Source organism: Mus pahari, chromosome 14, assembly GCF_900095145.1.
Source record: "Mus pahari chromosome 14, PAHARI_EIJ_v1.1, whole genome shotgun sequence".
NCBI lineage: Eukaryota > Metazoa > Chordata > Mammalia > Rodentia > Muridae > Mus > Mus pahari.
The window spans coordinates 38610535-38624017 of record NC_034603.1 but is presented as its reverse complement, the minus strand read 5'-3'; the positions used below and the strand labels follow the sequence as shown (position 1 = coordinate 38624017).

At 46.4% G+C, this 13483-nt stretch overlaps 1 protein-coding gene across 2 annotated transcripts in view; it reads right to left on the bottom strand.

Moving 5' to 3' along the window:
- Positions 1–8974: 8974 nt before the first annotated feature.
- Positions 8975–13483, bottom strand: part of Zfp3 (ZFP3 zinc finger protein) — a 10365-nt gene continuing 5856 nt past the window's right edge. The window contains exon 2 of one of the 2 annotated variants that reach the window (XM_029546581.1): positions 8975–11768. In XM_029546581.1, coding sequence (XP_029402441.1) covers positions 10106–11617 — 1512 coding nt within the window. In that variant the 5' untranslated portion in view covers positions 11618–11768 and the 3' untranslated portion in view covers positions 8975–10105. The remainder of the gene's footprint in view (positions 11769–13483) is intronic. The other variant, XM_021212209.2, reaches the window with a different exon arrangement.

Here is a 13483-nt window from a genome sequence, read left to right as displayed (position 1 = left end):
GAAGGTGGAGGCAAGAAAATCAGGAACTCTAGGCCATCCTTAGTTACAAAGCAGATTCAAGACCAGCTTGGGCTATGTGAAACCCTGTCCTAAAACAATACATACATACATACATACATACATACATACACACACATGCATGTGTACAGACACACATGAACACACTGTCTCTTCTTCTTGAGAAAGCCATGCCCTCCGGCAGTCCCACTGGTAGTGTGGATAATCTGCTAAGGACAGATGAAAGCCAACTTCTTCCTGTTCATGAGGTACACACGGCTTCAGTAGTATGTCTTCTGCCCCAGGCATGTCTCCTGACCTAGGGTGTGCTTCCATGATAACCTGTCCTGCCTGCTTTCCCTTAGTACACATGCGTGTGCTCTGCCTTGGTTAAATGACTATCTTAGAGTTTTACTGCTGTGAACAGACACCACGACCAAGGCAAGTCTTATAAAAAACATTTACTTGGGGCTAGCTTACAGGGTCAGAGGTTCAGTATGTTATCATCAAGGTGGGAGCATGGCAGCATCCTGACAGGCATGGCGCAGAAGGAGCTGAGAGTTCTGTCTTCATCCAAAGGCTGCTAGTGGAAGACTGACTTCCAGGCAACTAGGGTGAGGATCTTAAGCCCACACCCACATCGAAACACCTATTCCAACCAGGTCGCACCTATTCCAACAAAGCCACACCTCCAAATGGTACCACTCACTGGTCCAGGAATATACAAACCATCACTGTGGCCGAGTAAAATCTCACTTAATTCACATTTGGTTGTAGAAGGCTTTCCACTAGATACAGTCAGGTAATGTTGACTGTGGCTTCATTTTATTTTACTAAAGCAAGAATAGAGAAGTTCCCATGTGCAAAACTACTGTTAAAAAAAAAAAAATACAACAACAACCCTTGGCCCAACTACTGCAAAATTCAGTCATTTGTGTAGATTTACCCATTTATCTCAGTGGTAATTTTTTTTTTTTTTTTTTTTTTTTTTGTTTTTCGAGACAGGATTTCTATGTATAGCCCTGGCTGTCCTGGAACTCACTTTGTAGACCAGGATGGCCTCAAACTCAGAAATTCACCTGCCTCTGTCTCCCAAGTGCTGGGATTAAAGGCATGCGCCACCACGCCCGGCGGTAATTTTAAAAATTATTTATGTTTTTGTTTGTTTCATGTAGAGTGCTCTGTCTGCATATACACCTACATGCCAGAAGAAGGCATCAGTTCCCTTTATGGATGGTTGTGAGCCACCATGTGGCTACTAGAAATTGAACTCAGGACTCTGGAAGAGCAGGTATGTTCTTAACCACTGAACAATCTCACCATCTCTTCATTAACAACATATAATGCCATTAAAAGCTTATGTCACCTAAATGTAAAACAATTTAGATCATTTTTTAAACCTTTATTTTTATTTTATGTGTATGGGTATGTGCACCACATGCTTGCAGTGCCCATAGAGGCCAGAAGAAGGCAAGGAATCCTCTAGGACAGGATTTATGAATGGTTGAGATCCACCTTAAGGATGCTGGGTACCATACCCAGGTCCACTGGAAGAGCAGCCACTGAGCAATCTCTCCAGTGTCTCCATCATCCTCTAAAAACAAAACAAAACTACTATGTCCTGTTTATTTTTGTTCCTAAACATGACTGGATTTTCAAGTCATACTCTGAGATCTGCTTTCCTCAAAAGTTGTTGCCAGCTGACATGGAGAAAAAAAAAATTCTGTCGGTATTTCCCTTAGAAATGAAAATTGAAGCTGGGCGTGGTGGCACATGCCTTTAATCCCAGCACTCAGGAGGCAGAGGCAGGCAGATTTCTGAGTTCGAGGCCAGCCTGGTCTACAAAGTGAGTTCAAGGACAGCCAGGGCTATACAGAGAAACCCTGTCTCAAAAAAAAAAAAAGAAAAGAAAAGAAAAGAAAAGAAAGAAAAGAAAAGAAAAGAAAGAAAGAAAAAAAAAAGAAAAGAAAAGAAATGAAAATTGAGCTGTGTGTGGTAGTGTATGCGTCTACTCCTAGAGGGGGCAGAGGCATCAAGAGATCAAGGCCAAACTGGTCTACAGAGTGAGTTCCACACTAGCCAGGGTATGCAGAAAAACCCTGTCTCAAAATAAACAAACAAGGGACTGGAGAGATGGCTCAGCTCTTCCAGAGCTGACTGCTCTTCCAGGGGCCCTGAGTTCAATTTCCAGCAACCACATGGTGGCTTACAACCATCTGTAATAAAGCCTGCCGCCTTCTTCTTGTGTGTCTGAAGACAGCTACAATGTACTCACATTAATAAAATAAAAAAATAAATCTTAAAATAAGTAAATAAATAACAAAAAACATGAACAAGAAGAGGAAGAGGAAGAAAGGAGAAAGGAAGGAAGGAAGGAAGGAAGGAAGGAAGGAAGGAAGGAAGGAAGGAAGGAAGGAAGGAAAATTGAGCTTGAGCCGGGAGCAATGGTGGTATGCGTGCCTTCAATCCCAGAACTCTGGAAGTAAATGCAGACAGATCTCTGAGTTTGAGGCCATCCTGGTCAACAAAGTGAGTTCCAGGACAGCCAGGGCTACACAGAAAACCCCTGATTTTTGTTTTTTGTTTTTTAAAAAAAGATAAATCTAGTCTGGCAAGATGGCTTACCAAGTAAAGAGCATTTACTGGCAAGTCTGACACCCTGAGCTGGCTCCCTGGGACTGACATGGTGGAGGGAGAAAACTGACTCCGTAAAAACTGCCCTCCGTCATCTATACACATATGTGCACACACGTTCCCACATACACACAAATAAATTATCATAAAAACACATCTATTTTCCAAAACATAACAAAACAAAAAGTAAGAGTCTCACTGTGTGTGCTATATTTTTTTTTCCAGATCTCTTTCACTATAGCTAAACAGAGAACATTCAGTTTGTTTCCACAGTCAGTCTGTCACAATACCCTGCCATGGTCTCTCTGTAAGTTCCACTGTGTATTCACACGAGCATGTAAACAGTGGAAATAACCTGTTACCGTTACAAAAATAGTTTTTGGTCTTATGACCCAGCTCACACTTTAAGAACCAATGTCCTCGAGAAGCTTGAGAGCCTGTATAGGATGTCCCTTGTAGTGTCGTTTGCCATGAGAAAGTGGAGCCAACATACCTGTCCATCAACAAGGGACTTTCAGCTTCGTGGGAGCCACAAGAGCCACATTTCTGTCACTTAGCACGGGCTAGCACATGATGCTCAGTAAGTTTTTGTGGGAGGGAGGAAGAAAGACAATAGGGACAACTTGAAACTTGCCATTTTAATTTAACTCTTACCTTCCCACCAAACAGGAAGACCACAGCAGAGGTCTGTGTATGTAGAGAGCTGTGCTTGACTCAGCCAGTGAGCTCTGGGGATCACCTGTGTCTGCCTTTCGCTTAGGGTCACAGAATTTTGAATGGGTTCTAAGGATACAAACTCAATTCCTCCTTCTTACACTTAACCTGCTGAGCCATCAACTTAGCTACACACACACACACACACACACATGCATGCACACACACGCATACGCATGCGCGCGCACACACACACACACACACACACACACACACACACACCTCTCTTGTAGATAGATGCTTGCTAGGTAATTTAGGCTGATGTCAAACTCACTCTGTAGCCCGAGGCTGCTCTCAAACTTTCAATTTTCCTGCCTCAACCTCTCAAGTATTTGGATTACATGTGTAAGTCACCACACCTGTCTGGGGATTTATTTATTTATTTATTTATTTATTCTAAAATGAAGGTTTATTTCTGGTATCTTGACCTGAAGCTACAGTTTTAAACCACAGGTTGCAAACACTGCCACCTATTGGTGAATCAGGATCTCAACACACTGTGGATCTAGGAATCTTTACTGTTTAAAAAAATTATACAATGAGAACCTGTCTCAAGCAAACAAACAGAAATCTTTTGTAGAAAAATATGTAAATGAAACATAAAGTTGGGGTTTTGTTGTTTTGTTTTTAGATTTATTTATTTTGTGTTTATGAATGTTTGCTATGTCTGTGTCTTGTGCCCAAAGATGTCAGAAGAGGGCACTGCATTCCCTGGAACTGTATGTAGTTACAGATGATGGATTGTAAGCTGCCCACATTGGTGCTAAAATCAAACCTGGTCCTATGTAGGAGCAACCAGTGCTGGGTCATCGCACCAGGCTCGGGAAATACCCTGCCTCAGAAACCTGCTGAGCTGTCTTGTCTCCTCAGCCCCTGGAAACGAGTTGATTGAGCTTACAGGGTATGAGTGAGGGCTTAGTGTCGGCAACAGTGGAAAATTGTCACCCAGCATGGGCAACAGCTTCTCCATACACATGGACAAAGCTCCTCCTCACTTAACTTCCCTCCACCCACAGCCTATAGACTCCACCCGGGATGCCGAGGCCAAGAGCGATCACAAAAGAACGGTGTAAACCAGGCTAGGAGCAGCAGGGCTCTCAGGTGGGGCCATGGGGGCTCAACAATCAACAAACCCAGATCCTCTAAGTCTCTTGCAAACTGGCACAACTGATCTAAGAAACACGGTGGCTATTTTAGTCAGAGAATAGCTTTCTCCAACAAGCACTCGCCCCCAACACACACACACTGTCTTGACTTGACTGCTATAATGGGCTGAACTTTGAATTGTACCAAAATAAATCCTTTTTTTAGAGAGAGAGAGAGAGAGAGAGAGAGAGAGAGAGAGAGAGAGAGAGAGAGCAAGCAGGCCTGGAGCGATGACCCAGCACTTAAGAGCACCTGCTGCTTTTCCTCCCAGTGTGCTGTCAAGTGGCTCAGGGACTGCATCTGGGCCCTCTACTCAGGGACAGACATCCATAGGCACACACACATCCACACAGATGAAGAGAAAATAATAGATGCAGACAAGGGTGCTGACACAAAGGACCCTTACATACTGCTGGTTCAACCCCTGAAGACAGTATGAACAATCTGCGGAACACTGAATGGACGCACCACAGGCCTGGCTAGAGCACTCCTGGGTGCTTACCCAAAGTGCTCTTAAGCTAACATTACAGACACACTCACAGGCACGCCCATGACTGTCACAAAACAATTGACAATAGCTTAGTTATGAAAGCAACTTAGGTGACTCTGAACAGAGGAATGGATAGAAAAGAGGAATATGCATATGTGTGTATATTTAATCAGTCTCAAAAAGACAAGCATCACATATTTTTATGAATCCTGGATTTCATATAGATATTATAGACATGAAAGAATGATAACTGTATAGAGAACAGACAGGATTAATGAGAAACAAGAAAAGGGGAGAGTGTGCTCAGAGTACACTACATATTTGTATAATGAGGGGGAGGGGGAGTTCCTTGAAGCGCTATCGCTGCGCTGGTAGATGTTTCTGTGGACGCTAGAGGGCAGCCTCCACCCACCCAGCTTTGAACCCAGTCCGCACCGCCCAGCACACTCCAGCTTGTAGGAGGCAGCTGTGGGCTCAAATCTGTGGGCAGGCACAGCAGGGTAGGGTTCGAGAAAACCACCACCCTCGACTTGGAGAGCGCCCTGGAAGTGGAAGTTGACAGGATATTGGGGTCTGAGGTTGGGCGCTTCAAAGTGAGGTGCAGTGTCATTCCCTGGTGGAGCTGGAAGCTGGGGTGGCCGGAAAGTGATATTACTGCATTCTCCAACGTGGGGGGCTCTAGGCCCGATTTCCTCTGTATGCAAGAAGGAGGGCCCAACTTGGCATCCGTAGATCAAGAGAGGCCAGAGGTCATGGGGATGGAGAGCGGAGGTTCGAGGTGCACGGGGATGGGCTCGCTCGCTGCACACCACCCAGGACCTCCATCCTGCTGCCTCCCTTTCCGTGTCTGTTACAGCTGTACACCATATCTCATCTGGGTCCACGGTCAACCAACAGGCATGGGTTAACTCAACTCTGCCAGGTATCTGCACCAAGATCTGCTCTCTTCGCTCTATGAATGGCTGAGGCCTGCTAAGTGTAAACCACACAGATGAGCTATAGGACTCTGTTTGTTTCAGAGGCAAACTAGAGCCACATTCCCGCCTTGCCAGAGCGATTTTGCACAATGCCCCCGACCTGCACTGAAATTAGCTGAGGTGGGGAATGCCAGGGAGCCATCTCTCCAGCCTATTAGTCCTGCTGTCTGCTTTTTAATTATCACCACTGGCCGATATTTCACCGATGCAGTGGAAGACTGTCTACCACTCTGTTTTTGCAAGTGTTTTAGTGACAGCAGGTCTCAGGCATGTCCCTAATACTCTAAACCAAGACACCTTGGTGGGGCTAGAGAGGGGCAGTTAAGAGACAGTAAGTAAGTAGACAACTGGCTGCTCTTTCAAAGATCTGGGGTTTAGGGTTCAGTTCCCAACACCTACATGGTGGCTAACAACCACAGGGGACTCCAGTTCTAAGACATCCGATACCCTCTTCTGGCCTCCACAAATACTTCATGTATATATATATATATATATATATATATATACACACACACACACAATCTTGGATACTGCATGGACACACACATACACACACATAAGCATTCAAAAGATAGCACCTTTTGACATCCGCAAAGACATACTTTATTTGCTTAAAATGTTAGGGAAGGGAGAATACCTTCGAAGATTCTACAGTTTCTCTGGGCAGTTAGCAGCTTCAGCCTGAGAGGCCTGTTTGAGAATGGGTCTGAAGTTAGCCGTGACTTGTCCCTGGCAGGACTCAGCTTGCATAGAATTACGACTGCTAGCCACAGCTATAGTGGGATGTGGGACACCAGGGCAAGTTGAGGGGAAGGAGAGCGAATGAGGGAAATTGAGAAATCTCCCTCAAACCACCAAGTGACAGGTAGAGGGATCAACAGGCCCGGACAGGGGATGCACGTATGCCAAACGTAAGACGAAGACTATTTCGTCAGCCAGAACTCCTCTCAGGTAACACGCATGCAGATTTCTTTGGGAACATGAGGCCTTCATTCTCTTCCAAGCATGTAAGGCACAACAAAAACTCGTCACTAATGTTCAAGTGAACGAGTGGCGTAAGGGCCTTTTCTTTTGCTAAGTAGTGATGGTTTAAGGAAACCGCATTGAGAACACAGCCCAGTTGCTGCTTGCTATCATGCCCAAAGCCCTGAGCTGGAGCTCCAGCACATGAACTGGGTATGGTGGTGCCCGACTATAATCCCGGTACTCTGGAGGCATGAGGTTCAGATGTTCAAGGTCATCCTCAGCTACAAATGGAGTTCATGGTTAGTCTAGGCTATTTGAGATGTGTCTAAAAAAAAGAGAAAAGAAGAAGAGAGAAAGGAAGGAAAAAGAAAGTAACTGTGTGCTGAACTTAGGTGGAGGATTTGGTTATCAAAACCAAAAACCGGCCGGGCGTGGTGGCGCACGCCTTTAATCCCAGCACTTGGGAGGCAGAGGCAGGTGGATTTCTGAGTTCGAGGCCAGCTTGGTCTACAGAGTGAGTTCCAGGACAGCCAGGACTACCCAGAGAAACCCTGTCTCGAAAAACCAAAAAAAAAAAAAACCGAAACCTCGGTAACAGCCCAAACTGACAGAGCCCAGAAAAGGGCTGGGCATGATGGCTCATGTCTTTAATCCTACCACAGGGAGGCAGAGGCAAGGGAGTCTCCAGTTTCAAGATCAGCCTGGGTTTCAAGATCAGCCTGGTCTACACAGCAAACTTTAGGCCAGCCAGGGGTACACAGAGAGACTCTGTCTCCGACTGAACAAAACAAACCGTGCACCACGACTTTCAACATGAAGGGACTTCTGAGGATACTAACAGGAAGGACAGTGTGAACCTTCACCCTCCATAGCACGCTCACCTGCAGTGAAGTCCTTAGTGCTCTCAAGTGTTTTGTGCAAGCTTCCTTTGGGGGAATCTGAGGAGTGCTGATGTCTTTTTCAGACAGGGTTTTCACTTAGCTTTTTAACTTTTATTGTAATTATTCAATCACGTTATAAATGGGGGGGTTGTAAGGGGCTGGTTCTATATGATGACAGGAAGGGATGAATTTGAAAGTAAAACATGGCAACACGGAAACCAGAAGTTAAAAGTGGTGGGTGATGCCCTGGTGGTGTGGGCACAGCTCCCTTTGAGCCTGAGCAAAACATCCATCAGTGAAGAGTGAGGCCACAGCCTGGGGCCGCCAGACATTGACCTAGTGGAGCTTCCTGTGGAGCTAGGAAATGAAGTGGTCAGCCTTTTCTCAAGGCAGGGTGTGAACCTGAGAACTGCTCTCAGGGGACAGAACAAACTGGCTCTGCAGAACTGGGCTGGGCTGAGTTACATCTGCAAAGATGTGGTTAAAATTCTTTATATTGAAGTCTAGGTGGTGACTAGTAAGGAAAAAAAGGGGTGCAAAGGGTTTAAAATTAGGCAGTAATGATCGGCCTGTGCACAGTACAGTGGCTAACACAACACTGGCCAATAGTCTTAGCTTCAGACTTAATACTGTCACAGGTAAATCACCTAGCACCCCCTGGCCCACCAAACTCATTCATCTTTAACTTGGCTCCAGAACACTTCATTGAGGAAAATACCAAAACTCTGTAATTTACTAAAAGTCACTCAACTGAACACTTAACACCAGGAACCCTGTGATGTAAGTTGTACCTAAATAAAGCTGCTTTTAAAAGGTGTACCCACACCATAAGACATATCATGAGAAATGAGTGTAAGCTGATGGCACACTGCCTGGCACAGAGTTAATAATAAATACTAATGATCAGCAGTCTGGTGGGCAGACAAATGTTACTGACCCCAACTACTTAGGGAGCTGAGGCAGGAGGATCACAAATCTGAGGTCTGTCTGGGCTACACAGTGAGTAAAAGATCAGCCTGGACGACTCATTATCAAGAGTCTTCCTGACTCTGACAGAAAGGCGGGGGGGTCGGAGGGAGTAGGGTTAGGGCCACAGTTCAGTGGCAGAGTGCTTGCCTGGCCCCAAGACTAGTTAAACACAAGTGCTGAAAAGAAGAGCGATTAGTCTATTTCCTTAGAGGCTGGCTGACACGCAACACCCCTCGCGCTGCAGATGAGAGAACCTGACAGCAGGGACTGAAGGGCCTTCCTGAAGGGACAGCTCTCAGGTGAGAGCCCAGACTCCTGGGTTTTCTTTAGTGTCATTGCTGTTCCCACTGCCTACCCCAAACGTGGAGTCGTGAGACATGGAGGACACAGAAGACTTCTAGAGATATTGAAAAAGAATTCTATGCCCATCAGACAAGCCAAAGAGGCTTCACATACCATCTGTTACCCAGAGCCCCAGCTGGGTGGTCATGAGAGCTCAAGGTTGGAAGGGCGGGGCCTGGTTAGCCAGGTACCCAGCTCACACCACGGCCAGCAGTCTGGCAGAGAAAGGCCACAGGGTCCTGCTTGCTATTTCTAACAGAACGGCTGCAACAGCAGGAGCTGCGACCAAGGGCATGCAGCAGGTGCCTGCCTGCCTGGGCAGTCTGCACACAGCGCTGAAGCGAGGATAGCTGTTAACAAGCCACTTCTGCCCATGCTCAGTAGCCTGGCTTCCACTGTTTCTCCACCCTCTGGGTTTTCAGGCTTCCGGTTCCTATCCTATAAACTTTTTCCTTTTCATAGAAACCTCTTCAGATAAATAAGGACTCTATCAGGAGGTGTGAAAAGATGCAAGCTTCCTGCCTTTTCATTATGATCACTAAGCCTGAGAGATTTTGAGGCTTAAAAAAAAGAAGCGGAAGGGAAGGTTAACTGAAGTATTCCGAAGCTGAGCAGCGGGCAGGAGAGGGTGCACCTTCCTGTCAACCCGCTGGCTCTCAGGAATGGTGAAGCCTGTCCCCACTTTTCATAAAGAACAACAACCATTTAGGCCAGACACGTGTACAGAACCCTGTGGAGACAGACAGAGGGAAGGAAAGGCCAGAGGAAGATTAAGGCCGGAGACAACTTTCATGATTTAATTTAGTACACTGAAACTTCTCAATAAATAGTTCATAAAACTGCCTCATCACTTTCAGCTGATGACTGGCACACTCTCAGCGGATGGGCAGGGGAGGCCCTGTCCCTTCATCTGATCCTAGGGCCCGGGTACAGAGCAATGGAGAAGCCTGCCTCCAGCTTCCTCACACCACCTCCTCCTGGTCTCCACATCACTCACTACAGTGGACGCTCTGGTGCCGGAGGAGGTGGGAACTCCGACTGAAGGCCTTCTGACACTCCTGACACTCATATGGCTTTTCTCCGGTGTGAATTCTCTGGTGGATGGTGAGCTGGGAGTGCTGGCTGAACGTCTTCTCGCATTCACCACACTCATACGGCTTCTCTCCAATATGGATTCTCTGGTGGAGCAGCAGCTCAGCACTGTCCCAGAAGGTTCTTGCGCACTCATTACACTGGTGGGGCTTCTCCCCAGTGTGGATCCTCTGGTGGACAATCAGATGAGAGGTCCGCCTGAAAGCCTTCCCACACTCAAAGCACTCATAGGGTTTCTCCCCAGTGTGAATCCTCTCGTGTCTCAGGAGCTCCGAGTTACCCCTGAAGGCCTTCCCACATTCTTTGCACACATAGGGCTTCTCCCCGGTATGAATTCTGATATGTCTAATAATTTCTGAGTTCTGGCCAAAAGTTTTCCCGCATTCACTGCACTCATAGGGCTTGTCCCCCGTGTGGATTCTTTGATGGCGGATAAGCTCCGAACTCTGACCAAAGCCTTTCCCGCATTCGTTACACAGATAGGGTTTTTCTCCCGTGTGGATTTTCTGGTGTCTGATGAGGCCAGAGCTGTGCTTGAAGGCTTTGCCGCACTCGCTGCACTCGTGGTACCTCTCCTCTGTGTGGATTCTCTGATGCTGGATGAGCTGTGAGCTAACCCGGAAGGTCTTCCCACACTCATTACACTCATAGGGTTTCTCTCCAGTGTGGATTCTCTGATGCAGAATAAGGGCTGAGTTCTGACTGAAGGCTTTCCCACACTCTTCACATTTGTAAGGCCTTTCTCCAGTATGGATTCTGTGATGGTGGATCAGATGTGAGCTCTGAATGAAGGCCTTACCACACTCAGTGCAAGCAAAGGGTTTCTCTCCGGCATGAATTCTCTGGTGCCTTCGAAGGCTGGAGTTGGTCCCAAAGGTCTTTCCACACTCTTTGCATTCGAAGGGTTTTTCTCCGCTATGGACTCTCATATGCTGGATGAGGTGTGAGTTCTGATTAAAAGCTTTCCCGCACTCTTTACACGTGTGAGGTTTCTCTCCCACAGGAGTCTCCTGCGCTTTAGTAAGCTCTATACTCCCCAGAAAGTTGTGGCCAGAGGCAGCACATGCGCTGGCCCTCTCAGTCGTAGCGCCTCCATGGCACATCAGTACACTCGGGTTACAGCTGAAGCCTCTCAGGCTCTCACTGGTTTTCCGGTCTTTCTCACCTGAGGAGGACTCCTTGAAGATGAGTAACCCGGATGCAAAGTCTCTCTCCTGAGGGAACATCTGTCCTATGATCTCTTTCGAGGACTCTCTCAAATGTCCCTCTGATATGTCTTCCTCGCTTGCTTTTCCAAACTCATGGCCGTGGCAAACCTCCTGTGCAAGCTTTTCTACTGTTGGCCCATGTGGCTCAGAGTCTTCAGAAGTTTCTTCCTTGGGAAGCACCCCCTTTTTCTCAGTCCCCATGTCACATCCTGAAAGGAGAGAGGGTACTCATGTGAGGCTGCTCTGTGTGCTATCAAAATGACATTGCAGGTGGGGACACAGGGCCTGGACACGGCATTGGTAAGACCCAAAGACAGCCCCACCAGTGAGGCAATGGCGGACTGCTGCTGACCTAAAGGAATGAGAAAAACCTATCAGAGACGGAACAGATATGCAGAGGAAAACAATGGTACCATGTGCTCTCTTTGCCTACTACTATTCCATCGCACAGAGTTTGGTCAAATGACTAGATGTGTAAAGGAAGATCACACACGATCACACACACACACACACACACACACACACGATCACTAAATAAATCCAACAGGGCAAAGAACTTCATCCTTAGATTTGGCTGGGGTGGTGGTGCACATCTTTAATCCCAGCATGTGGGAGGCAGAGTCAGGGGGATCTCTGTGAGTTCAAGGCTAACCTGATCTACCAAGTGAGTTCCAGGACAGAGAAACCATGACTCTAACTATCCCCCCCATAAAAATCTTTAGAAAAAAAAAAAAAGACTTGTGGAATGATTTGAGGCTGAGGAGTGGTTTAGTCTCTTTTACATCAGAATGCCACAAAGGTGCACATTAGTGTGTTTAGTAGATGAACTACAATCAGAAGACACGATGGTTGGGTGGCTGTGTAGTCATCCAGGCTAAAAGAGATGAGACACAGGCAGCAGTGGGAATGAAGAGGAAATAGACAGGAGGGATATTTAAAAGATCCAACTCCATAACATTTAGTGTGCAATAGCAAAGTGTAAAGAAGAGTGAGCGGGCTGGAGAGATGGTTCAGTGCCTCAGAACACTGGCTGCTGTTCCTGCAATGGGCCCAGACTCAGTCCCCAGCACCGCAGGATGGTTAACTATCTATAACTCCAGTTCCCAGGTGTCTGATGCCCTCTTCTGCTTTCCTTGGGCACTGTTGGGCACCTGACACACATACATGTATTTGGGCAACCACTCATAGTTGTAAAACATTTTTTTTAATTAAAAAAAAAAACAACCCAAGAGGGTGGGAATCAAAGATTGTGTCCAATTACATTTAGTTTGAGGGATGGTAATTAGATGGATAATGATGCCCCAACATCTGGAATACTGAAGGGAGAGCTAGTTTAAGCAGGAAGGTAGTGGGTGAACTCTCATTTGGACAAGATAGGTTTTGAGATATCGATATAGAGTCCATTTTCAGACTGATCTAAAGGTATTGATAGTCAATACTCGACACATATTTGAGAGGACTAAGCATGTGTGTAATTTGAGAGCTATCAAACATGGAGACAGAAATCTAGGATCCAAAATTAATAGTGAGAATGCTGCCCTATCAATTCCTCCTCCCTCACCCATCAACATCTTTCCGCCTTATCCTGCCTGCTCTCTGGCCAAGACCATTGGCGTGTACAGCACATGACAGATGAGTGCCAACAGAAGGCCAGAGAGAGGGTGGCCGGAGGGTTTATTCTCCCGATTCCTCCCTGTGATGCTGCTGTGGGCCATTGCTGTCCCTCAATTAAAAGTCCTCTCAGGGGCTGGGGAGATGGCTCAGCGGTTAAGAGTGCTGACTGCTCTTTCAAAGGTCCTGAGTTCAAATCCCAGCAACCACATGGTGGCTCACAACCATCTGCAACAAAATCTGATGCCCTCTTCTGGAGTGTCTGAAGACAGCTACAGTGTACTTACATATAATAAATAAATAAATATTTAAAAAGAAAAAAAAGTCCTCTCAGGGAGTCTACTATACCCAATTCTTCAACATTTTCTTCAGTCCTGCCACATACAATTAACCTCTTGGCAACTAAAATTAATCTAACTTGAGTAGATTATATGTTTCTTTTTTTTTTTTTTTTTT